The sequence below is a fragment of the Bemisia tabaci genome, chromosome 1 (genome assembly GCF_918797505.1).
Source record: "Bemisia tabaci chromosome 1, PGI_BMITA_v3".
Taxonomy (NCBI): domain Eukaryota; kingdom Metazoa; phylum Arthropoda; class Insecta; order Hemiptera; family Aleyrodidae; genus Bemisia; species Bemisia tabaci.
The window spans coordinates 53,750,774-53,778,143 of NC_092793.1; the positions used below are offsets into that span (position 1 = coordinate 53,750,774).

Here is a 27,370-nt window from a genome sequence, read left to right on the forward strand (position 1 = left end):
TGGTTGAAATGAATATGATCTACCCAAATGAGCATCTCGATTTCAGCGCTCCAGATTCTTTTGGATGGAAGAAATCCAGCTTTTTTTTCTTTCAAAATAAAGAATATTTTTCTTTACTCTTCAAGTAATAGCTAAATTAACCTTGGGAAGCAATAACATCCCTGCATCTTTAAGTAATTACCTTGGAGCATAAGTTGTGTACCAGAATGGGTTTTCATTTAAAAATGACTAAAGCTTAAAAATTGGAATTATTATAATCCTGCCCCTCCTCTAGCCAATTGTATGCAAAAAGATTTTTATTCAGATCGATTTTTCACTTCGCATATTATCAATGTATCAGATGAGCATAGACAAGTTGCCTTTTATGTAGTGTTTTATGTGGCTCCTCACTGAAAAATGATATGCATAAACTTAATTATTTAAATTTCAAATCATCTCCCTCCGTTCATTTGTACCTAAGAAGAGTTTTTTCGGAAAAAAAATTACAAACGAGAAAAGGCTACAAAATCTCTCATTTCCTGAGAGTATAGTAATTTCTAATTTTGTCATCTTTCAGTGATACAAGAGACAGCACCTTTAATTAGTCCCGCTTAGAGAGAAACCAAACACATAATTTGGCCTGGAACGGCGCGACTTACGGAGAAATGATGACGAGGACTTGAGCTGAAAAGGAGAAGCCTTCGGCGCAGCAATCGGCATGTAACACATATTAGCGCCCACAAGACTGCACGAATACTTCACGCATTGCATCAAACACAGTGCGGTTATTGTGGTCAGCGTGAAACGGATAGCGCCTACAAGATTGCATGAATACTTCACGCATTGCGCTAAACACGGTGCGGTCAGCGTGAAACGCATAGCGCCCACAAGACTGCGTGAATACTTTACGCATTGCGCCAAACGCGGTGCGGGCGGCGCAAGTTAAAATCATTAAACCAAATTTTGTGTTTGTTCTTTTATAATTTTTTCGTTCATTTCTCATGAATGGAAGGCCTTGTCCATTAGAGATAGGTTTACGAAACTTGACTCTCGCGCAAAGTTCCGTCACTTTTACTATTGATATTCATAAAATTTTTACTATGTATAGGCCAGGTATTCTCAATCTCAGGATTGTGATGCCCAACTTTCGCTGCCACAAGGAAAGTTTCTAATATTACATTAAAATTAATTTAAAACCAAAAATTTTCGATTGCTGCCTCTCAGTAAATATGCAGACCTGTCAAATTATCGCCTTTCTGGTCAGATCTTCTCTGTTTCCGGTTAGACTCTCTCCTTTTTCCGGTCAGATCTTTCCTGTTTCCGGTTTGGTCTTTCCGGAATGGTACTCTTGCATGCATGCATGGACTCTAGCATGCATGCGTCCCGGATTTGCGATATGAGTAGGATAGTAGTGTTGAACAGCGGAATTTCGCGAGAAAGATACGGGATCTTTATTTAATGAACTTTCAAGCTCGAAAAAGCGCGAATAAGTTGAGGCCGAAGATTATGAACAGCAACAGCAGTTCGTATTTCGTACCCTCTTGACGTCACGCGCAAGGCAGTAGTACCTTCTGCACGTCACTGGTTTCACAAATGGCGACTCGATATGCGAATTGCGAAAAATGATAACAACACTGAACACGGCACCGTAAATCCTTCGTTTTACTCTAGGTTTTGTGATCGTGACTTCGCTGGACTCATGAGGTCAATGTTGTTGTTACCTTTCAAATTATAATTGTAAAGTCAGTGAATATTCCTCAAAATAATGAGTGCAATTTGTCTCCCATTGTGAAGTGTACCTCAGATTGACAATGTCAAAATTTGTGTTGAAGATAATCAGCTCGGCAGTATCTGTCTCACTATTCGCAAACTGTGCAGAAAGTGCATCAACCGACATAGAGCTTGATGCTAAAGCACAACTTAACCATCGTCTTGATTCATTAAATCTACTTCTATATACGTTTTTGTTAATCTTAACTGTTCTGACTATATGGCTCTTCAAACATCGAAGGTTACGGTTTCTTCACGAAACTGGCCTTGCTGTCATTTATGGTAAGCAGTCGATTCTCTTGCTTTAGTTAACTTGATGGCTGTAAGCCTCTGAGTCAGAACAACATGTGATATATTACATGGAGTAACTCCAAGAATTCAGTTAAATTTTATTTTCATTGTAAGGACTACACGCAGAATATCAAGAAAGGCACAGGCTACCTACCTAAGTGTTGAGTTCTTTTAATATAACATTCCTTACGATCTTTGTAGTTAGATGAGCTTTAAAATTTGAGCCATCCATGTGGCTAAATTGAGAACTCTAGGGCTGAGAAGTGCAATATTTGGCCGTTTTACTGAATTATGTAGTGTAAAAATATAGGTGAACAAAAAGCAAGCTCTTCTTTACTCGTTTCTTGCTGGCCGGCGAGATAAGACAGTGGGCCAATTGTAACTCAGATCAAATCAGAAAGCTCTGCCTGTGCGACTCAGCAACAATGCCTCTTTTCTATTTGGAAGTATATGCAATGTTGCCTTAAATGAACGTATTTTCTCAGGATTGGCACCTAGAAAGTTTGATTTTAAAAGCTCATCTGACTTGGGAGATAGTGAGGAACATTATATTAAAAAATCTGAAAACAAAAGCATGGGCTGAATTTTTAGTATTCCTTGGGTAGTCAGTTGAGATCGCATTTTTGATGTCACAAGACTATCGAATTTACGCACCTTAGTGCCAAATTTTATAAATGAATTCAGGTGCATTAGATGAAGGAAGTGTTTAGTTTGAGGGCAAAATATCACATTCATATGCAATTTCAATACTTACCAGTATTGTATACAAATGTTCCCTCTTAAGCAAAAACCCTGCCTTTTTCACACTTTTATTATTCATCACATTTTGTGAATAAGGAAATTTCTTATTTTTGTAACGACAGAAATTTCAAAGAGAATAATTCCTAATTTGCTGTAAACTTGGAGTTAATGCATAAGATGTAGATATTGCATGTCAATCTGACTCATAACCCTTTAGATGTAGAATCGCCTTCAATCTTTTAAACCTATAACTCTTAAACCTTGTGGGCCTCTCTTTAATCACTGATATTACTTACAAGAAAATTGAGCGTTGATACATGCCTACTGGTTTAGCAAAGCTGTACCTACCTAGCACAGGTCTGAAAGTTATCATTTCATTTCAAATTTGATAGTGTTTCTCAGTACTGGGATCTGAATTTCTCTGAAGGAATCATTCAGTGGCATTTTAAGATGAAAATTTCTATCAGTTAGAAGTATTTTGTCTCCTCCCCACCATGAACAATTTATTATCTACTTGATGCCTGACTTCAAGAATTTTGGTTGAGAAATGGCAGTGGAATCTAATCATATCATGTAAGTAAGACATAAACAAGATTGTTTGTCTGGTTGTTACCATTCACCCTGAGAGAAGCTCTTGAAATATCCGCCAATGTCTTCATAATATTGTCTGTCAAGTGTAGCCAACCCACTTGAACATATTTTTCTACTTTTCTTCCACACTCATTTAATTTATTTTTTTATTTGTCCAACATTAAGTGGTATAATTTAAAAGTCAAATAAAAATAATTTTCATTGGTTTCATAGCTCATTGGTCTTAGCAAAAACTGAAGAAATCAGAAACCAGACAGATGAGGAAGCTCCCCTTCCAAGTTCTTACATATTTATTCTCATTCAAAGTTCAGAATCTTTTTCTTTCTCATATTCAAAAAAAGATGACATAGATCTACATTACAAGTACAGGGCCATTCACGTATTATGTCAGCAATTTGGGCTGACTTTTTGACACCCCCCTTCTCTTAAGCCGCCCATAATGTAAACATCTAAGCCCCCCCCCCCCCCCCAATAAAAAGAATTCTAAGAGATAAATACTTAATGCAGAAAACCTGAAAAATTTCCTTGAAAAATAATTTTTTTAAAAGTGGGAGGCTTAAAAAGGTCGAAGCGTGACTTTCTTCTGCTAACATAAGACTCAAGACCCCCCACTAACAGCTCCTTCAGATCATCCCTGCATCCCTGCATCCCTGCATTCCTCAATCAAGTTACCCTTTTATCGACCATAAAAGTAGATCTTGAGACGTATCATATCTGAAAATCTTCGATTTTATCCAGAAGGGTTCAAGAAAATGTGGCTCCCTATACATGGCGTCATGACTACGTGAAAGGCCTGTCAAGTTAGGTAACTTGTTGCATGTAAAATAATTTCCCCTCACAACTTCAAAACATTTATCCTCAAATCTTCAGTTTTCCCTCTAGATTTGTCTTTGGCAGTTAGGCACTCATACTTAATGAAGTTATGGTTTTCCACATGCTGTTATATTCAATAGCATACAAACTGATTGAATGAGTGACATTGGTTTTTTTTTCCTGCCTCCACCTGAATAAACAAATTAAATATTCTGTCTGCTCCACGTCTTGCTGTATCAACATCCACTGTTGTTGTCAATTCTGTCAGGTTTTAAATTTCCATTTCAAAGACACACAATCTTGTTAAATTTTGCAAACCAATCTGTGCGTGTCTCTAATTGTATCTTATTTATTTTTTTGGCTGAAGAACGAGTTAAATTTTTCTATTCCCTCATTTTAAATCTCAGCCCTCTTCTACTCCTTGCCTTTTTTCTTATGAAAAAATAACTTCCCTGTAATTTCAAAATTTTATTTACATAAAGATTTTCTTCAAAAAATTTTGTTTGCAGTACAGAATGTAATACCCCCTACAATTCATAATAATTGTACATCATCTGTGATTCTAATATTAAATTCATCTCATCTGTTTCCAGGTTTAATCGTAGGTGCTTTTCTCAGATACACAGGCACTCCCCAGCAACTACAGCATTTAGACGTAACACCTTTAAATACAAGTGTATACAATGCCTCTTTACCACCAGATGCTTTGTGGTTGCAGTATCACACAAACAATAACCAAAATAAAACATACGCTTACATTTTTCGGGGTGAAATTGTGCCCTCCAAAAACTATGAAATTGATCTTAAGGTAAATAAAGCTATTCATGTAATTTAGAATTTAGGTATGTTTATAGGTGCATAATTTTGAATGCATTTATTTTGAGTGCATAATTTCCATGCTTGAGAAAGTGAAGCGAGTGGTATTTGGCCATGAAAAAAATCGCAACTAAGCAGAGAGGCAAAAACGCCAGATAGCAGAAATCAGTCAATGATTCAGAGCTTTTTGCACTCCTATACTGAGGTATGCGTTTAGAATAGACGCATTAGATTAACTGTGCAATGTTTATGGCGCCTAAATAACAATCAACCTTCTTTAATCAAATTGTTATTGCGCAATAAATTCTTATTCTTTAATCAAGAACCACATAATCAGCAGAGTTTGTCTACGATTTACTTTGTCAGTTCCTTCATGATTGAATTTCAATTGAGTTTTCTGAATTAGCCTAAATAACTAAATTTTACTATATAAGTTTGGAGGAAAGTTTACCTGTTTATTGTTCATCTTTTTCTATTTTTAATCGTTATTTTTTCTCTGATCAGGCAACTTTTGACCCGGAAATATTTTTCAACATTATTCTGCCTCCAATAATATTCCATGCTGGTTATTCTTTGAAAAAGGTATTAACACAATATTTTTTGGAAGAAATCCTTTTCTTTATGTTTATTGAATTCTGCATGCAAAGCCATCTCTTCTCTAGTCGAACTCATGCAATTATTCTTTTTTTCACTCTGTAAAAATGACTAAAAGCAATATCATGGTGATGTGACAAAGTGCCCAAACAATTGCACTGAGTCTTTAATCATTACATATTATAGGTAAGAGTGTTCACTCGTAAGTTTCAGGCACCAGAAAAAATTTAATGTTTTACTTGTAATGCATGATGATTTATTTTTGAAGACAATAGATAAATCCTGTCTTATATATTCTCAATGGATTGTGTTCTGGAAACTTATTAATTTTGGTAGCAATAATTTCAAGTTGTCGCCGTGCAACAAGGCTCAGTGTTTTCTGAAACTTTTCTTTAATCCATGATTCTCTTCTCTAATATTATTTTAAGCTTAAACCCCAGGAGTCACCAATGAGTCGGTTTTAGAGTCATTTCTCTTGCTAAGCATAGTGTCTGAAGTTAATATCATCAGCATTGTTTTACATGATGTATTGTAAGGAATCCTAAGTTACCTTGCAATCCTTTAGTGGTAGGAAACTGAAACTATGGAACTTGTCCGAGCAAGGTGGTTAGCAAACAATGCTACATGGCATGATCAGACATGCTCAAACATAATCCATAATGTTCTGTTGTTTCAATCTTCTATCTGGAAGTATTGCCATGTAATTCTGGGAACTTTGCAATGTGTCATATAAAACCGCATTGATGGTACCTAACAACCAAAATTGAAACCTTTGTTCTTTTCTGGATCACAATGCAGTCAATTGTGTTTATTGTGACTGATGCTGTACTAGAGCTAATATCACATTCTGTGCATCCTCATCTGCAAGCTGATTATTGAAATTGATAGACAAAGCGATAGACAAAGATGACAAACTGAAAATAAAGCGATCCTATTGGTGGAAGAGGGTAGTTGCTATGGACAAAGGATGTAATAATAGACTAACTGACGACAACCCACCAGAGACCCTGTAGTTAGTCCATAATTTTACCGCACAGTCTACAACAACCCCGCGTTTCAACCAATAGGATCGCTCTATGTTCTCTATATCTTCTACGTCTATCACTTTGTCTACAATCAGCCCGTGGTGGTTGTTATTTCCTGGCATACTATAGCCTCAGGCTGAGAGCCCTCAAAAACAAGTTGTGAATTTTTGGTAAACTTTCTTTTGGCATGAATATCTCTCAGACTAATTTGCGAATTTCCTTTTTCTTTTAGAAATACTTCTTCAGGAATCTTGGAGCCATATTAACATTTGCCCTTATCGGCACAACAATATCATCTTTTGTTATAGGGTAAGTTTTTGGTGTAATACATGTTATGGTACCTGAAGAAAAACAAGAATATCTTGGTTCAAACAGAGACAGTGTAAATTGTGCTAAGTGTTAGAACCGGGATACTCTGATAGTCTTGGATATAATTTTTGATAAATTTACCAACACCTCAAATTATTGTATCAATATGAAGTGAGTGATTTTCATACAGTTTACCTGGCAACATACAAAGCTGTGTGTATAAAAAAAGACACGCATCCTTATAAATGCATTGCACATTAATTATCTATATTTTTACACATTAGGCATAACTTGCTTAACACATTAATAATAATTATCAGTGTGAAGGAGAGTTTTCTTTAAATTTTTATCATGAGCGCTTTTTTTTTCTTTTTCAGAGCTGTCATGTATAACTGCCTCCAGTTTTTACCACATTCTTTGAAGAACAGCTTTACATTTTTAGATACTCTCTATTTTGGAGCATTAATTTCTCCTACAGACCCGCTCACAATTCTTGCTATATTCAATGATCTCAGAGTGGACGTCACCCTCTATTCTTTAGTTTTTGGTGAAAGTGTCCTCAATGATGCTGTGGCTATAGTTCTTAGCGGGTAAGATTTTTTTGAATTAAGATTGGATCATCTAACCCATAGCTGCAGCTTTCTGTCAGCTCATCAGACTCAGAGCAGACTTCGCTTAAAGCGTTGCTGAAAAATAACAAACTTTATCAACAACTCAAATGCAAGTATAGTTCTCTTGCTTTGATAGGAGTGATGTATCACCTGGAACGTCTTCCTGGCTTGGAGCAACCGTTAGCAGCTAAAACGGATGTAATATTAAAAAAATTGCATTCTTCATTTCAGGATTGTCAAAAAACACTTAATCAACTTGCTAATTTCTCTTGATTGTGATAAAGCAATGTCAAAAAGTTGCTGTAAAAATTTTTGTATGAGTCTGAAATGCGCTGTTACTGAATTGATCGCTTGTTTGTTGGTCATCTACTATTTTAGTCCTCGTGATGACTGCTTAAAGCCTGGCCAACAAACAAGCAATGAATCACGATTTAAAACCAAAAAACAAAAAGAAAGCAAAAACATTTGTGAACTTAAGTTTGTGATGAGGTATGTTTTCATTAGTCACAGGGTCAACAGAGTTAGCTACTGGTTGCCGGCACAAATTACCTATCTTAAAAATATGATGATTTCATGGAACAATTCTTATGTAAAGTCTCAACAAAACGTGCATCAACATTGCAATTTGGAACAACAACTTTTCATAGTTCCTAGATGCACCTCCCGGTGCTAAAACTGGGAAATTTGAACCATTGCCAAATTGCAGCAAATTTCGGGTTTTTTTGGGTCCTCCCTCATTTCCTAAAATCTTTTTTTCTTTTGCTCATCTATTTAGTTACTAGCATAACGATTGCTGTCTGCCTTTAATTTCAAGGTGTAATCTACAAGCTTAGATTCTTACTGTAGTGCAAGGCACCTTACTGAAGAAATGAAAGGAGCTTTTAATAATGTATTTTTGTCTGTTTTCAGTGCCATCCAGAACTATGACAAGAGGTATCAAATGGGCACAGGGAAATTTGAAGCCAACGCCTTCTTCTTAGCAGTTGGTGACTTCTTAGGAATCTTCTCTCTTTCATTATTCATTGGTGCTAGTATGGGATGTTTGACAGCATTATTGACAAAGTACACTCACATTAAGGATTTTCCTCTTTTAGAATCAGCACTTTTTGTGTTAATGTCTTATAGTACTTTTCTTATTGCAGAAGCATCTGACCTTACAGGTAATCATCTCAATCCCTCACCTCTTAAGGGCTATTTTTTCAGTCCCCATAATGCATACAATTCTCGATTTAATCTTTCTTTGCCTGCTAACCTGACCATTTTCAAAAATAACCGAATAAGGGGAAAATACTAAAAAATATAAAAATGAGCATTTTCAAAATTCAGAAGAAAACCTGGTGTTTTTGAAGTTTCCATTGCCTTTTAACAAGATCCATTACGCAAGAACCAATGTTACCAGGTTTCTTGTCTACTTGTGACATATACACCATCAGGTATTTTTCATAACATAAGATCCAAGCAGAGTGTCTGTAGTTAGGGTAAACAGGAAATCTGGGGGAAAAAATCACTTATAAGTTAATTGAAATCGGTTTTTTTTTTTATTGAATACAAAATTTCATTAAAAAGCTGGACATTTTTTCTCCTTGCATTATTTTTCACTATCTGATGAGGCTCTTCTACCAAAATAATGTTTAAAAAAAATATAAGTTTAAAAAGGAAAACTAAGAACTTAGAGATAAAGTTTGAAATATGTATACAATTTTCAACTTACAATTTTTTTTATTTTACAGGTGTTGTAGCTGTCCTGTTTTGTGGAATTTGCCAAGCCCACTACACCTACAACAATTTGTCTCTTGATTCCCGGAAAAGAACAAAAAAATTATTCGAGCTTTTGAACTTTCTGGCTGAAAACTTCATATTTTCTTACATTGGAGTTTCAATGTTCACATTTCCAAAACATCATTTTGACTCGTGGTTCATTTTTTCAGGATTTGTATCCTTTTTCATTCTTTGGCCCAAAAACGTATTTTATAACTTAGAATTTTTAATTTTATGTTAATATTTGATGATTTTTGAAGTTTTTTTTTTTTTTTTTTTTTTCAAATCTCATCACCGTACTTCCAGACAGAGTTAAAACTAAACTCTCCTGTACATGGTTACTCCATTAAAATTTCACGCGGTAAGTGGCAAATGACCGGGAAATTTTCTAATTCAAGCTGTGAGGGAGGAATCAAGAGTAGATATTTTGTTCTTATTTGACTCGCCCTAGAACTAATGTGTACTGGAGTCAAATAATTAACATTAAGTCTGCGCCTGTCATGTAATTAATTTTTTATTCATATTCAGATAATATCATTCCTCCCATAATTGAAGAATTTAATTTGTTGAAATAATTGATCAATATCATTGAAGTACATATTAATTTAAAATATTCTAACATCCAATACTGACACTATCATGATACAATGAGCTTCTTTATCACATTTCTTCAATTCTGTATTTTTTTCCTTAACCGCAGTTTCAGTTATGTGCAATGTTGGGCAGAGCAGCAAATATTTACCCTCTATCTTTTTTACTAAATTTAGGAAGGAAACCAAAAATTGCCATGAATTTCCAGCATATGCTGTTTTTTGCTGGTAAGTGTACCTCAAGAAAAAGTTAAGAGTATTACATTTTTATATAAGGCTAGAAGAACTCTATCTGAAAAAGTAGGAGATCTTAGAAATTACTTCCAATATCTAAGAGGTGTGTAAAAAAACGGCAAAAAATGTCTTAAGGCATTCACGAACTTAGGCACCGATTGCAACTGAGCAACCTTGATCAACCTAAGCGGTCATATCATGGAAACGAGAAGGTTCTCTGGGATGATTTTGTGCTCTTCGGAAAGTCGGAAAGATGAGCTTTCACTCAAGCTAGTTTTTGTTCAGGTCCTGTCAATCTGAAAATTTAAGAACAATATAAACCAAATTTTTGTGCCTACCAAAAACTGCCTAAATAGCATAAGTGCAACTCAGTCCTGAGTAAACCCATAAACATACGCACCATCAGGGAGCTCTGTTTAACAGTAAAATTTATACAAAAAGTTCATTGAAATCGGTTGCATTGCTATGGAGTTACAAATTTTGAAACGTTTTTACCACAAAAAATGGTAATGTTGCAACAAGGCTTTCTGAGCAATACAGCGACCACTTTTTGGTGTCGCGGGAGATACTTTGTCTTGCCAAGTGCCATAAGTTTGCAATCGCCTTGAAGCATTCTTGTCCATTTTGTCACATACCCTTTACTAAAAGGGATTTGTGCAGAAAAAACCTGGCGAGAAAGTTATAAACAAGTAGTATCAACACAAAATTTGAAATTCAAGTGTCAGAATTTCAAAATCAACCCAAAGTATATTTACTTCTCTTCTGCAGTTCTCGTAGTTAACCTGTGATTTTCTGAAATGAATTGATCTTTGTCGACCTAACTATCATTTAAAATATATAAATCGCTTAATGGTTTTTTTATCACGTATAAAAAGTTGTATGAACATGAAGACGTTTACTTTTATGGATTTATTCAATGGAAGCTACAATCATAGTATTGAACTTTGGTACTGAAGACTTGTGCTTTGATCTGTTTTGCTCTTTTCGGAAGTGTTTTTATGACAAGTTTTATGTTTTGATTTACTGTAAATAGAATGAAACCCAATTTTAAAGTGTTTTATAGTACAAAATTAAGACTCTCACATCTGAGATGCCATACCTTAAATTTGGAGAGGATGTAGCCAAGTTCCATTGGACTCTTTATGAATAATTTGACCACCTGAGAGGTTATTTATCATAATGTTTGATTTCTATAATTCCAGGTCTCCGAGGAGCAATGTCCTTTGCACTAGCTATTCGAAATACTGTATCTGAAGCTAGAAAAGCGATGTTGACAACAACATCAATTATTGTGATATTTACTGTGATAATTCAAGGTGGTGCTACTATGCAGCTCCTCACTTGGTTGAGAATACCGTAAGTTTCGATCATAATTCTAATTAGCCTTTCATGCTCATAATTTCAAAGTTATCAGTACCGTAGAAGGAAAAGCAAGTAAAGTTAGGAGAAAAAATTTTCTGCAAAATGCTAGAAAAATTCATCAGAAAGACTGAAATTTAAGATTTACCTGGAAAAGTAAATAATTAAAATTCACTAGTTTTGAGTCATGAAAAGGTATAGTCTGCTGCTTTTTTAGTCGTGCGGCGAAGCCGTATAGACTCTAGGTTTCGCCGGAGCCTAAAAAGTGTCCACACTTTTAGGCTAAGTCCAAGAGGAGAATTTTCGAGGAACCAAGTAACATATGAGGTATTGATATCGGTGCATTTTGGCCCAATGGAGATGTTATATGTGCGAGGAATTTGCAATTTAACTGTTGATTCTTGTATAAAAGTTCGCGAGGAACACAATGGTGCCACTGGTTTTCTCTGAAATCATCTCCCAAGCTCAAAAAAAGCTCTCAAGTTGAGGCCAAGATGGAGGGGATATCCCACGCTATCCTGAGAGTCCACCTCTACATCATGATAAATTCTCCATGCAAAGATAGGGAGCAAATACATTAGCAGGGTTGCCGTGTTTTCAGTTTTGGAGTCCCCAGATAAATTGGTAGCCCTGTCAATGTATTAGCTCCCTATCTTTGCATGGAGAGTTGGTCTTGATCTAGACTTGGACTCTCAGGGTAGGGTGGGATATTCCCTCCATTTTGGCCTCAACTTGAGTGCTTTTTTTTGAGCTTGGGAGATGATTTCAGAGAAAACCAGTGGCACCATCGTGTTTCTCGTGACCTTTTACCCAAGATTCAACAGTCAAATCGCAAATTCCTCACACATGCAACATCTCCATTATGCCAAATGGAATTTCTGATCATTTAGCCATGGTTTGGTAGCGTTTAGCAATCAACTGTGACCATAATGTAAAGAACCCACACAGGTGCCTTTCGGCGGAATGTCGCCCTATGGCATTCTTTATCATCAAGTCACTGTTGAACATTTACTGTTAAGTAGCGTTTAGCAACCAAGTATAGCCAAAATTTCCAGAACTCATAGGTACCTCAGATGTTCAAAGAGTGTTAACATGTGTCGCCAAATGGAATTTCTGATCATTTAGCCATGGTTTGGTAGCGTTTAGCAATCAACTGTGACCATAATGTAAAGAACCCACACAGGTGCCTTTCGGCGGAATGTCGCCCTATGGCATTCTTTATCATCAAGTCACTGTTGAACATTTACTGTTAAGTAGCGTTTAGCAACCAAGTATAGCCAAAATTTCCAGAACTCATAGGTACCTCAGATGTTCAAAGAGTGTTAACATGTGTCGCCAAATGGAATTTCTGATCATTTAGCCATGGTTTGGTAGCGTTTAGCAATCAACTGTGACCATAATGTAAAGAACCCACACAGGTGCCTTTCGGCGGAATGTCGCCCTATGGCATTCTTTATCATCAAGTCACTGTTGAACATTTACTGTTAAGTAGCGTTTAGCAACCAAGTATAGCCAAAATTTCCAGAACTCATACCTCAGATGTTCAAAGAGTGTTAACATGTGTCGCCAAATGGAATTTCTGATCGTTTAGCCATGGTTTGGTAGCGTTTAGCAATCAACTGTGACCATAATGTAAAGAACCCACACAGGTGCCTTTCGGCGGAATGTCGCCCTATGGCATTCTTTATCATCAAGTCACTGTTGAACATTTACTGTTAAGTAGCGTTTAGCAACCAAGTATAGACAAAATTTCCAGAACTCATACCTCAGATGTTCAAAGAGTGTTAACATGTGTCGCCAAATGGAATTTCTGATCATTTAGCCATGGTTTGGTAGCGTTTAGCAATCAACTGTGACCATAATGTAAAGAACCCACACAGGTGCCTTTCGGCGGAATGTCGCCCTATGGCATTCTTTATCATCGAGTCACAGTTTAATAGCGTAAATAAGCAACCAACGGTGGCCAAAATGTCAAGACTCCAAACTGGTGCTTTTTGGCTGAATTTCGCTCAATAGGATCTTTGATGATTTATCAGTAATGGTTGATGTTTATGTTGATTAATTATTACTGTCTGAAAGTGAATCCTGTGGGAGAATATTATAGGGTTGGTTCAAACAAGTTTTAGAATTTTTTCCTTAGCGCTAATGGACCCTAAGGGACAACTTCAATTCATCGAACTAAAAGTTTTCAATGTTCATAACCATTTTTTAACTGTCAGAACTCTCTAGACCACATTATATTCATGATGAATTTAAAGAATATTGCTGTCAAAAGTTGAGTTCTCCTTCAATTTAGCACTTTTTGTCATTACCTTAAAGACCATACGGAAAGTGCTAAATCTACGGAAAACTCAACTTTTCACAGCGATATTCTTCAAATTTATCATGAATATAATAATGTGGTCTAGTGAGTTCTGACATTTAAAAATGGGTATGAACATTTAAGGCTTTATTTTCCTTGAATTTAAGTGGTTTTTCAGGGTCTACGGTAAGAAAAAAAAGTCTAAAACACGTTAAAAGTTACTTGAACCTACCCTATAATGTTGAGCTATGACTTCAACTTTCATGAACCCTTACTTGTGCCTTTCAGCTTGATTTCGCTAAATGGAATTATTTATGATTGAAGTCGTGGTTGAGTTTACTATGCTGATAAAATATCATTGGAAACTTTAGGTTTCACCATCATAGTCTTCTAAAAATAACCATCAGCATTACTGCACCAACCAAAATCTAGCCCAAAAAAAAAATAATTCGGCTGAAAAAGTGGGAGAAGTTGGGATGTGCAGTCTCAAAATAAAAATACCTAGCTGTGATTGGACATAGCTTTGCTTTCATTGAGACTTTCAAATTTTATGAATAAAAAAGCAGTAAGCGTTTAGCAAAAACAGTTAGTTTTGTCCTTACCCATAGACCATACAAAAAGAGCTAAATTGAAGGAGAACTTAGCTTTTGACAGCGATGCTCTTCAAATTTTTCATATACCTATACAATGTGTTCTAGTGAGTTTGGATGGTAAAAAATGGTCAGGAACATTTAAAGCTTTATTTTCCATGAATGTAAGTTGTCGTTCAGGATAGATTCTGACGACTAGATCCTTACTAGAGTAAGGAAAGAAAGTCTAAAATTGTTAAAAGTCACAGAAAAACGCGAAAAAAGAAAAAATTCGGAAAAGGAAGTCAAATTTACATAATAATTAAATTAACATAAAAATTTCGTAAAAAGTATTGGAAATTACGAACAAATGTATTTACGTAAAAACAGTATTAAAAAGGAAGTTAATTTTAATTAAGAAAAATAATCTTGGTAAATCAATTTCTCACGTAAATTTGACTCAAAATTCTTTTAAAAAACAGGGCTGGATTTACCTACTTGCCGCCCATGGGCCGGATTTACCTCCTTGCTGCCTATGGGCCACCTGTATTTTGCCGCCCCCTTCTCATTCGTTTCGAAACATCAATAAAAAACAACTTAATCGGCCCGAAACAGTAACAGAGAAACAACTTAAAACGGGACTAAGGCCGCAAATAATAAAAAGAAACACATAAAATATAATAAGAAACCCGGGACGTTTCGCAGGGATCACACCCGCATTTTCAACCGGCAAAACAAGAAAAATTAAAAGAAAGGACACTATGCCCCTCACTACTAGCAAAAGTTCGCACGGAACTTTGTGCGAAAGTTAAGTTCCGTAAACCTATCTATGTGTGAACAAGGCCTTCCATTTGTAAGAAATGAAGGTAAAAATTATGCAAGAACAAACATAAGTGTGGTTTAATAATTTTAACTTCCGCCGGCGCGCCGCGCTGACCGCACTGTGTTTGGCACAATGCGTGAAGTATTCGTACAGTCTTGTAGGCGTTATGCGTTTCACGCCGACCGCCGCACAGTGGATTGAGTCAATTAGAGGGGTTGGACATGATATTTTTGACAAAAACTGCAAATGTTGATGTTTATTTCGTCACATTTTAAAGTTCAAGGGGTGCTACTGGAAGAAAATATCACGAGAAAACCAGTGGAACAGCTTGCAGAACATTAGGTTCTTGTATAAACGGAGTTATGAGCTTTAAGTTCCCAAATTTTTTCCGACCTCTCTCATTGACTCGATTCACCGTGCGCCGCGCTGAGGGCTTCTCCTTTTTATCTCAAGTCCTCATCATCACTGCTGCACCGTTCCATGCCAAATTGCGTGTTTAGTTTCTCTCTTAACTCGACTAATTAAATGTGCTTTCTCTTGTGTCACCGAAAGACGCTTTCTCGTTTGTAATTTTTTTTTTCTGAATCCGATTTTTTTTAAACCTACATTTTAAAAAAATGCAAAATTTGCCGCCCCCTGCGTTAAGAAATGAAAGATGCCTTACTCCATTACCCAATGCATCTGACGAGTTTTTCAATTCAAAAAGGAACGTATGACACTCCACAAATAAATCACGTTTGAAGCGCAAACCGGATAAAACACGATTTGTCAAAAGTATTCATTAAGTGTTGCACTTTCCACAGAAGCATATTGCACAAAAATGTCACTGTAACGACTTCCGGATATGGTTGCGACCAACTTAAGGCTCAAAATTTTGATTTGTTCGCTCCCTAAAAAAATGGTCCATCTCAGTAACTGTGCTCACCACAACTGACACCAAAAATCCCAGGGTCACATGCTGCAGTCCGTGGTCTCATTGTTCAGGGTTGAAATCCTTCCTCTTATTTAATTGTTTTTTAAATAAACCTATGCTAGGACACTATCCCTGAATAACAAACAGACCAATTTGGCTGCAATGCTCCGAGCCCTGCACGTGTGAACTTGAGTCATTCGTTTTTACGACTTTTCCGAGGGTCGGTGGCCGCTAGCCTAGCTATGGAACGCCGTTAGTGTCAAAACCCTTTTCTTGCGCGCGCGGAATTTTTTCTGGCGCGCGGAATATTTTTCCGGCGCGCGGAAAGAAAAAACCCGTTTTCGATTAAAATCTCTGAATTTCTGGATTCCGCGCCGGTTTTCGATATATTTGCGCCGTTTGTGTCAAAACTATTTTTGTCGGCGCGCCGCCTCAAATCTGTTCCGCGCGCGGAATTTTCGATCTATCGATTCCTGCTCGCCATTTTTGTGTCAAAACTATTTTTTCCGGCGCGGCGCTCCAAATCCGTTCCGCGCAGAATTTTCGATACATCGATAAAGTGGCGCGCGGAATTATTTTCTGGTGCAGCGCCGGAAAAAACAGTTTTGACACGATCGGCGAGCAGGAATCGATATATCGAAAATTCTGCGCGCGGAACAGATTTGGAGCGTCGCGCCGGAAAAAATAGTTTTGACACAAACGGCGAGCAGGAATCGATATATCGAAAATTCCGCGCGCGGAACAGATTTGAAGCGGCGCGCCGACAAAAATAGTTTTGACACAAACGGCGCAAATATATCGAAAACCGGCGCGGAATCCGGAAATTCAGAGATTTTCATCGAAAACGGGTTTTTTCTTTCCGCGCGCCGAAAAAAAATTCCGCGCGCGCAAGTAAAGGGTTTTGACACTAACGGCGTTCCATAGTATTTTACACCTCGGAAAATCGGAAATTATGGTCAATTTTTCATAGTTCGAATTTCGGATTTCGCTGGCCAGGTTGTACAGACCTACGTCACAGGGTAAACAAACCTCAAGATGCAAATACCTCCTTTTTTTTCTCTATGTAGGTATAGGACTTTTCGCGTGGCTGCTCGACGGTTTGTTAATCTGTGGAGGTTAAGCTACATTCACGCGTCGCAAGCAACCTGGCGCGTCTGCTTCTTGCTACTGCGAGCGCGCCTTCATTTCCTCCCGCACGCAACAAGGACAACCGCGATGATAAAGAATTCCATTTGGCGAAATCGAGCCGAGAGCAGGCACCACGAGTATATACATATGGGTTATTTTAGTGATGGGTGGGATTTTATTCAAAATTCCTATGAATCCTAGGTTTAGTGTTTACTGTAGTAAACAATTATCAATTATTCCATCACTTCTTCGGATTATTTATTTTTATCAATCTATATTCATGTGAAGTGTAGCTCATCTGCATTTTTCTTTCCCTGGAACCTAAATGTATATTATGAATTTTAATCCATCAGAAACTAAGTCAGTCAAAATCAAATTTAACTACATACGAAGTGAAAACGATTTGTATTTCGCAAATCAAAGTGATAGTTAAAGCAACCAAACTGTGTCAGAAATGTTCCCAAATTACTGGGTAAGGCTTTTATCAGCTCATCATCTGATCCAATAATTTTAATTGTGGCATTACATTCGGCATGTCGCCGCACGACTTCTATGATACTCAAAGTCTCACATATATAATTTGAAAGGGGGGGTCTGGGGGGGCGGCGCCCCCTCAGCAGGTAGCTTTTGCTACTTGTTCTGATTCTTCTCCAATTGTGAAATTTTTACAGGATGAAATTAGGAAAAACCATTATATTTGGATGTTCTTGCTCCGAAAATTTCTTATTATCTGATTATTTCAATTTCTTGATTTATCTAGGGTTGGTGTCGATGAGGAAGTTGAAATGTTACCCTATACCAGCTCTCGAAGAGTACGTATCATAATTGTTTTCCTCTTATTCTAGCTTACTTGGTTCCTTATCCATATAAATTTGTTTTCACCCCTCAGAATTCTTTTTTCCATCTGTTCTATGCTTATTTCAGTTGCTGCCATGCGATGATGTTAGTTATTAGTCGTAGTAGTTTCACTAACAAGCACCCAATGCACTGGTTACAATATTTGCTTGATGTTAATTTTTCAAAAATCACATAGTGTTATTATGAACCATTATAGTAAATTTCCTCCAACCGGAATGATTTCACAGTAAGCTCTCAATAACGAAGGCTATCCTAATATAACTAAGACTGAAGCAGTCATTTTTTAAGAAAGGCAGCTAGAGAGCTGATCTTGGGTGCGTAGGAAAGAACAACTGATTTCTCATTGATTGACACTGAATTCACTCAGTTCGCTGAAAATTGCTCTTAAATGCTCTTAGCAATGAAAGTTTAAAAGAAGAAAAAAAATCCCCCTCCTCCATTTTTAGCATGGATTTTTCCTCCCAGAATTTCGATAATCGAAGAGGCGGGCTCTAAGATTTTTCAGTCTGGGTAATCTTTAAAAAAACCTAAATAATGGCCGTCTCAATTTTGTTCGGCCCAATTTCAATTGCATGTCTAGAATCAACTTAGAAAGTTGGTGTAGAGATATTCATTCAATACTATCGTCAAACTAGGCGTTTGAACAGGAGGTCTTATTACTTTGTGCTAATTTGTGAGCTTAAACTATGAGAACGCGACTAAGTGACAAGTACAACTGAACCATTATACCAAATGAAAAACAAATTTTACTTCATTTTAGGTGTAATGGGTTAGTTGCGCCAGTCATAGAATCACATTTTGATTGTTTAAGCTTATGGATTAGCAAAAAATAAGGAGATCTGTCCAAATCCCTTTGTTTCTACATCCACTATTAACAGAGGTATTGCTCGCCAAAAATACGGTGTACGACATTGTCCATTATGTCAGCATATATCACAGTATCTTTCAACTTGGATTCATCAATTATGTAGTGACATTTGCACTGTTTGCTTGACTTACAACACGGGTGAAACCATGTTGGAAGAAACCGTAGTATACACCATTGCAGTGGATGACATATGCTGTGTTTTTTGACTGGTTATGTTTTTGTCAATATTGGACACAGAAGTTTAGTGTTCAGACAGATGTTATTATTTTTTGCTAATCTTTAGTCTGAAATCACTAAAACACAATTCTTTGAGTAATTAATTTGATTTATTGAAAAGCATTCCTCTACAACACAAATTTTTTTCCTCTTTACAATGCCCCATCCAGGAGGTTAATCCTCTTGCTAAATAAATCACTTTTTTTGCTTGTCTTTTGTTTTTCTCTCTCTCTCTCTTTCTAATTTGGTCAGTTTTATTTTTGATATTAATGAAAAAATGTCCGTTTTTGCACCCATCCCACCCATTCCTCTCCATAAAATCCCACTTTCCAATCTTACTGCAACAGGTGTCATACAATTCCACGGGAACAAGAGCTGGTGGAACGGTATGTATATTGGTTTGCCTTCTTTTTCTGGCATTTATCTTTTTCCTATTTCCAAACATTTTTAATTTTAAGCTATCAAGTGTACAACTTGTTTTACCTCCTATGTACACTCACTGTATTTGCTTCTTCTCTTGCTTTAAGCTTTTATTGCAATAATACTTTTTCATTTTATGAAACTCATGAACTTGTTAAATTTGCTCAATTTTGATTTGATTCTAGGAAGTTAAAATTATTATGTCTATTTTTAATAAATATACATGTACGGATGATATATCTAGTCACAAAACTCCATCATTGCAAAACACTATTGTTTTTATTATTTTTAATAACTGTGGGTTTGTGGCGAACTTTTGTTTGATCGAAAAAAAAGAGTTTTTACCATAGAAAATTTCTGTAAAATCACGATGTGCACATCGGAAAAGTCTAGAATTCACTTGTAAAGTCAGAATCTGTGCAAGAAATCAGCGTATTTTTGAGCTATCATGCTTCATAAAGTACTTTAGTACTATGGAACTATTTGAGGCAATCGAGTCACCCTGGTCTCAAAATTTGACGCAAAACTTAAATCGGCTGCTGTTTGTTGCTGCAGTATGTTCATTCAAAACTAACAAAACTTCTCTGCATTTCAAGTTATGTTATATGAGCGGAAGTACCTTAGTTGTTTATTTTTATATGACGAACCGCGTCACATGATGTTTGCCATTTTCCATTTTGTGTTGAGTCACAACTCAATAATATATATACCAAAGTGATCCATCCATATCAACCTATGTCTTTGCTGTAGCATACTTTTTGAAGGAGGAAACGAAAAGAAAAAAAATAAATCAAATTTGAGGATTAGCTTGTTTGTAAAAGGACAAAGTACTGTAAAAGTACTTTGCTAGTATCGTATTGAGATTGATATCACACATTGGGAAAGAATTTGGATCTCAAGTGCTGGTAATTTGGCCAGGATATTAGAATATGACGGACTGAGATGGAGACATTACAAGAGAGGCAGGTTGGTAGGGGGGGGGGGGGATTTCTTAATTTAAAATTGATGAGTGAAAATGAATGTATGTATGTTTCTATATTTGAATTGTACATGTATTGGTCTTTATTTTATTCTTTGGCACAGGTCTGTTCATGTATCAGCTAAGACACTTGTCAAACTTTAAGACATTGGTAATAAAATTAAAATTACAAAAAAGACTGAAAATATTTGTTTACATAAATAACAATCCAAATTTATTAAGATTATAACTTATTCATCATGCATCTAAGATTCATCAATACTAAACCTAGTTAATACTATGTTTCTATAGCTTTTGAAACTGTTTTTTGACTTGGAATTACCTAATTTTGAAATGTGTTCCCATGATTTCAGGAGGAAAGCAGCAGTCCTTCAGCACAGCATGATAAAGCTTTTGTTGCGCGAGTATGGGGAAACTTCGATTCTCGGTTCCTGAAGCCGTTACTCACTCATTCGCAGCCCACTTTACTGGACACTTTGCCCTCATACTGTAGCTCAGTAGCAAGAATTCTTACTACAACCGAGCAGATGACTCAAGGGGTTAGTCCCTATTTTCTAAGATTTAATTCATTTTTATCCAGTGAGCTCACAGTAACAGGAATAGTAGGACGTGCAACGTCTTAGAAAGTAATGATTTTTAAAAAACATGGTGCTTGAAATATTAATGTTAAAAATCGTTGTTCCATGCACTGGTTGTAAAGTAATTCTCCATTCATTGACTTCGAATTTTTCAGCCATAACATCTCAACAGCTCAAAGTTCTCCAAAAAATTTCTTTTTAACACCCTATTCCTGAGCTCTTTTTCTTCTTAATTTCGCCCTATTATTAAGATAATTTTACTGTAGGAATTCCTTCAAGAAAGTCTGGAAGCATGCCTATGATGATTTGTCGTCTATACTCTTTTTATCAGCAGAAATTAGATGTTTAATTCCATTTTTAATTTGATTTTGTTTGTTTTCAGAATGTACATCCTCATTCTGATTCTGATCATGGAATGAATGAAAGTGATTCAAGTCATCGGCCCAGTCATAATGTGGTGAGTTCTGAAAATTTATTCTTTAGTTAGCGTCTCTTATTAAATCTTGTAGAATCCGTGTTGTGGTTTTCAGTCATTTTTCATTTTAAGTCTTGGTTCATAATATTACAGCATTTTCAAAATAAAAGATTATGTACAGATGGGATCATATTGATGGTAGGAAAGAAAAGATTAGGCTAAAAAATGACCAGAATAAAGTTCTTTAGAGGCCTTCAGTGCAACCTTAAGTCCAAAAATTTAAAGTTTTAAAACTCTATGCCAGAGAATATGAGGAAGAGTACTACTTGTGACGTTCTGAGAAAGGAAGCTGCGCTTTGCTTCCTGCAGGACATATCCTCCTTTCAGTGGCTTCCTGGAGTCCAACTGTAAGCTTTTGTTCTGAGGATTGCACAGAGCAGCAAAACAAATTTTCCCTTGTTTGAGAATCGTGAACAATGCACTTCTCTATTGATATTCCTCATTTGTGCAGTATGGAAAAAATGAAGAGTCCCCACATTATGTAATTCTAAAAAGTCACAGGGTATTCTGGGAGTAATGTGAAAAAATTTCAGGGGCAATTACCCCCGTTCCATTCCTGACCTTTGGCCGAAAATTCTATAGAAATGGTTGGTCTTCTTTGGACACCACAAGAGACATTGTAAAACCATCTCTTTGTGCTTCCTCAAAAATCTGTCATTTAAATGGTGTTCTTCTCCACAGGAATGTAAAATTTGGCATTGCAGAAGTTTACGTCCTTCCAGATTCCTTCTTTACCCCATAACTCATAAAAAATTCCCGAAGTAGACAAAATGTCATGAATACCCATTTAAAAGGGAGCTCAAAATATTTGAAAGAAAGAGAAGAATGAAAGGACATCAAATTTTGTAACTCAAAGGGGTTTGAATTGTATACTATGCTCAAAGGACCAAAAAGTCGGCTTTTTATCTGTAGAATCATGTCTAAAATTTGCTCAAGTAGGACCTAGGGCACCATTTGTAATTAACTTGTATACATTGCGTTTTCTGGAGAATGCCTCGGTTTTCTTATAGTATTTCTCCTCTCTGCTCATAGGCTGTTTTACTAGTAATTTCATTCTATGCTATTGAAAATGCTAATCTGTTCGGAGATTAGAACTCTCAGGTTATGTTCTCTGATTTGCATAATTTTCCTTGGAGTTTTATTTTTGCGTCTCATTTGCTTTTTCCTGGGGCTTTGTGTTGTACACTCTCTAAAGTCTTGCTGTTGTTGACGCATGGTTGATGAGTGATAACATGAGTGCAGTTTGCACTGTTGATGCTTGACAGCTGAAGTTTCGTGTCAAATCTAAAGAATGTTGCAAAATTTGTGTTTGATCAGCTTTTCGTAACACAACTTTCCATGCCTGTAAATTTTTTTTGTTCAGGACAAATCTCAAATTTTTTTCGTAAATTTTTCTTAAAATATTATTTTTTTCTTTTATTTTGTTTTACACAAGCAGGCGTGGTTTTGTTTTCTGTGTATCTCTGAATTTTTTGTGTCTTATAGTGCCTACTCATTTTTATTTGAAATATGCCACTCTTGAAGTTGATATTGAAGAACTGAGACAGAGATTAAATTAAATTCCCACTCTCAAACTTGTTGTGAACAATGAGCAAGGAATTAGGAGGAACTTTTGAATAAAATAGTGCATTGCAACTACATTGTTGCAGAACAGGCTGTTCGTCTCTCACAATTAAATTTCAACAGTTTAAAGAGTGCTCATTAATGCTTATTTTAGAGCTGTCCCAAAGAGTTTCACTGTCATAAAGCAATAATTAAGAGGGTCAGATTAAGGAGGTGGGATGGAAGTTGAAAGTTTTTATAACTCTATCTTGAAGACCGACATAAGTAATCAATATGTGTCTCGGTTAACAGCTGAAAAATCCATTTCCAGCAGACTAAAATTGCACTGTATAGCTCAAGTTGCCTGTTAATTAATGTGTTTGTGGAAAATTTGGAGTAGCGTGTTACGTATCTTGTAAAATGACTTATAACCAGCCTTTCAAGACTGAAAGTCAAGCTTTAACATCAACCTTATTCGAGTGTATTGCTCTTGTTACAGAATCCTGTTTTGTTACTTAGATGGCTTGAACCAAAATCTGCCTAATTTTTTGTAGCTAGACTTTTTCTTATGCTTTATTTATTTATTTTTTGAAAACTAATTGTAAGTTGTCAATGTTTCGACTATTGGAACACAATGAATTTTTTGTAGATTAAAAAGAATAGGGTAACAAAATTGTAATACAATGTGTTACTTACAGTTTAAAAATTAAAACATGAGAGGAAATTAAACGTAATGTTATACATTTAGGCTGATTTTGGTCAAAGCTGGTCAATTGGTGCTTATAGATTTGCTAAAAATAATGACATCTGCCCGAACGCTAAGTTTTCATTGTCAATGGGTAAACCCGACCTATGGTATCATCCATCAAAATGAGCTTGTTCCATAAATTTTAATTTTTAAAGTTAAACCGGAACGCAGAACAGATAGGTTTGCATAGTTCTCCGGAAGTTACTGCAATTTTTTTTTTTCAATACGAACCCATGAAAAACAGGTTAAATTGAGTAATTTCCTGTTTCATTACTTACCATCATGAACAGTTTGAAGGTTTAGTTCCACTCCTTAAATTTCGAAAAAGTTGAAAGGAAGGTCCACCTTAGTTCATCATGCTTGAGAGAACGTATCGCTAGAAGAGTCTCCACGGGTAGAGGATATATTTTGGATACTGTCCGGGCTTTCTCAATGATGTGCATTTAAATGGAAGCTCAAAGAATACAATTTTAAATTTTTTTTCTAGGGTTAATCTTGCTCAAAAAAAAAAAACTGAAAATAAAAAAAACTTGTGAATGGTCACAATTTTTTTCAATAGGTTAGTTCTTAATTAATATTGAGAATAGGCACTTGACGTTTGAACAGACTTCATTATTTTTTGTCAATTGGAAAGTAGGCAATTCTAAACAAAACTCTGTGACTTGAGCACATTGTAGCCTCAACCAAAACACTGTCTTTTAAGTCTTGAGTGAGTGTTAAGCTGCACTGATGTGATGAGTCTTTGTGAGTCAGTATTCTGATAACTTAGTAAAGTATGAATTCTGATCAGGCTTATAGTGATATTAAAAATCTTCTTTCTCAAAAGCTCGAGAATTAAAAATACTCATAAAAATCGCACTTCAGAGTTCAGACTACCTAATGAATGCAAGTTTCCCTTTCAATAAAAATTTTCCTGTCAATGTATTTTTGAAGTAAATAACAATTTTTGCATGCATCTGCTTTAGGAGGAGAATCCGCTACATGCTGAAACGCACAATTTTATATAATGCTCAAGTCTAGGTTAGTCCTCTTTAGATTTCCCATGATTTTTTGGTGTGCGTTTTTAAATTATCCAGCTTCAGCTGTATTGATTAGTGTACATACTTTTATCATGAGTAGAGTAGTGAAGTAAACATTTGTTCCTTTTTCGCACTGTTTTGTTTTCCTAAAAATTAAGCTTTGTAGTTTTGTTCTTGTTAGAATATCTGGAGAGGAAAGGGCAAACGTAGGGCACCTCTTTCCAACAATATTCCAAAACATAACATTATCCAATCTTAATTTTAAGCTTTTATTCTCCTCTCCTTTTGCTTGTACATATTTATAAAAATTTTAAAAAATACCATAAACTCAATTTCATAACTTTGCCGTACTTTTCACCCCCCCCCCCCCAAAAAAAAAAATCCAAGAAATTGTAAGGTTGGTCACATCACTGGATCATTTGGCAAATTATGAACCTGTAAAGTATGACTTTAAGTCGTTATGTATGAATCGGACCTTTTTTTTTTTTAAACTTGTGCATCTAAGTACAGGAAATGCAAATTAACAGATCCATGTTGATCGAATCATGTTTTCAGTTTTTGATCAATTCACGTTGACAAAAACGATACCCTCCTTACTTTTGTCAGCCCCCCAATTTATTTCAATCCCCAATTTTATTTTATCCTTAGTTCCTGTCGCTAGTTCTTTCTCTTTTATTACCTACCCACTTGTCTCTTCATTTGTGTATCTGTTATAATTTTGCATGCTATTATATTTTGTTTTTTGTCCTTGCAGAATGTGTTCTAGATTGAGCCTCGTTGCAGCTGTAATTGGTTTCACTGGGCCATTTTTAAGCAGGAAAAAGATATTTTAGCATCCTCCGACATTAATTTTTTGAAAATGTATAATTCAAATGCACTTTTAGCTTACATTGTTGTAAGGCTGTAATATTATTGTTTTAGAGGCTTTACTGCCTTTCGTTTTTTTCTCAATTGTTTCATTATATTGTTAACTGTTTTGTTGCGTTCCTCTTTCTGCACATTATGTAGTGTAAGAGCTTGTTGATTTTCTGTTATTATGTTCTAGAATTTTTTCGTCATCTCAAGTACCGAGACTTAATTTTTTTTAAGGAATATTTTTTCAGTGCAATGGGGAGGGGGGATCAGGGTTTTCTCTACCGATTATGTTTATTAGGGGTTTTTTTCTTGCCTTCTGAAAACATTAGTAGAGGCCATTCTAACAAGTTTATGAATGGGGATTTTCTGGCACTGTCCAAATGGTTTTTTCCTCTCTTTCTTTTTAAGGCAGAACAAGAGAGAGTAAGTGATAAGAGTCTACCACACCTTGTTCACAAAATGGCAGAATGGCTCATGTCACCTTAGAACGAAGAAATCAAGTATATTTCACAGACTCTGTAAAAAAAATATTCCTACATGTCTGGTTTACTCTTCCCCTTGTTTGTTTTAATAAAAATGGATTTGTCTGCTATTAAACATCAGACTCTTCTTTATCTAAGACCTCTCAAAGCTAATGAAAAGTAAAATTCAAGCGCTTTCAAGCCCTTTCCATCAAATTAAGCTCTTTCAGGGCCTAGAAAAATTTAATAATAGAGCAGTTTTCAATGCCGTTTGATTAGTGTGGAAATTAACTTTTCTTCAATTCCAATTCCATTTCAAGTGAAGAGAAAGAAAGAAAGAAAGAAAAAAAAAAACCCCTACTTGAAGAGCAAATGTATGCAGATTTAAGTTCAATTTTGCCTCCTGATTAGTTTAAAATAAGAGTGGTCCGTACTTACTTTCTTTGTATGGTATGCTGAGGGGCATTCATGTCATCTTATCATCTTTTCTGGAATTCTGATGTGTTAGTTTAGATTCACCTCTTATTCGGTATCTAATACTCCTTACTTCAGTGTGTCACGATAGTTGCATAATTATAAATTTAATCGAATTTAAAACGCATGAACAAACAAGAACTGGGGCTTCCCTAAACCGCTTTGATTCCATTTACTACCATAAAAGTTTGACGTGTACCAGACAGCCCCTGATGGCTTTAAACCAATATTATGATTAAGAACTGTTTTTAATTATCTGTTGGTAATAATAATTCAGCCTCAATCACTATCGCTTTCAACAACAATTAAAGTATCAGATGTTTCTTTATTTGACCACCTAATGCCTAGAGTCTAGTATTTATTGTAGTTTAATATTTACGATCAGCTCTGGTCGTCTTTTCTTTGGGATGTTCGGTCTATGAGAAATATAATCCAGGTAAAATTTTGTGACAGTAAGATACTGTTCTCTTCACCTTTCAACGTTTTTTTCCACCCTTCAAATAAGGTTACACTATGGTTTAATTCTTGAAAAATGAAAAGGAAATTACAAAACACTGTTGGAGATAATTGATTGATTTCGGTTTAATTTTATTATTCATCCAGTGGAATTTGGAGCTAATTTGGTTGTGAGGGCGTGTGTGTGCGTGTGCTTTTTTTCTTC

The 27,370-nt window shown here is 35.8% G+C and overlaps 1 protein-coding gene across 5 annotated transcripts in view; it reads left to right on the forward strand.

Moving 5' to 3' along the window:
• The first annotated feature begins 1,575 nt into the window (after nucleotides 1–1,575).
• The window catches only part of Nhe3 (Na[+]/H[+] hydrogen exchanger 3), a 31,156-nt gene continuing 5,361 nt past the window's right edge, over nucleotides 1,576–27,370 (forward strand). Inside the window, exons 1-15 of one of the 5 annotated variants that reach the window (XM_019062689.2) lie at nucleotides 1,577–2,031; nucleotides 4,779–4,993; nucleotides 5,506–5,583; nucleotides 6,853–6,929; nucleotides 7,307–7,519; nucleotides 8,450–8,700; nucleotides 9,271–9,473; nucleotides 10,005–10,116; nucleotides 11,325–11,478; nucleotides 17,977–18,028; nucleotides 19,506–19,544; nucleotides 20,911–21,096; nucleotides 21,518–21,592; nucleotides 24,866–24,920; nucleotides 25,674–26,363. In XM_019062689.2, coding sequence (XP_018918234.1) covers nucleotides 1,791–2,031; nucleotides 4,779–4,993; nucleotides 5,506–5,583; nucleotides 6,853–6,929; nucleotides 7,307–7,519; nucleotides 8,450–8,700; nucleotides 9,271–9,473; nucleotides 10,005–10,116; nucleotides 11,325–11,478; nucleotides 17,977–18,028; nucleotides 19,506–19,544; nucleotides 20,911–21,096; nucleotides 21,518–21,592; nucleotides 24,866–24,907 — 1,938 coding nt within the window. In that variant the 5' untranslated portion in view covers nucleotides 1,577–1,790 and the 3' untranslated portion in view covers nucleotides 24,908–24,920; nucleotides 25,674–26,363. Of the gene's footprint in view, nucleotides 2,032–4,778; nucleotides 4,994–5,505; nucleotides 5,584–6,852; nucleotides 6,930–7,306; nucleotides 7,520–8,449; nucleotides 8,701–9,270; nucleotides 9,474–10,004; nucleotides 10,117–11,324; nucleotides 11,479–17,976; nucleotides 18,029–19,505; nucleotides 19,545–20,910; nucleotides 21,097–21,517; nucleotides 21,593–24,865; nucleotides 24,921–25,673; nucleotides 26,364–27,370 lie in introns of those variants that run through there. The other 4 variants (XM_019062690.2, XM_019062691.2, XM_019062687.2 and 1 more) reach the window with 4 other exon arrangements.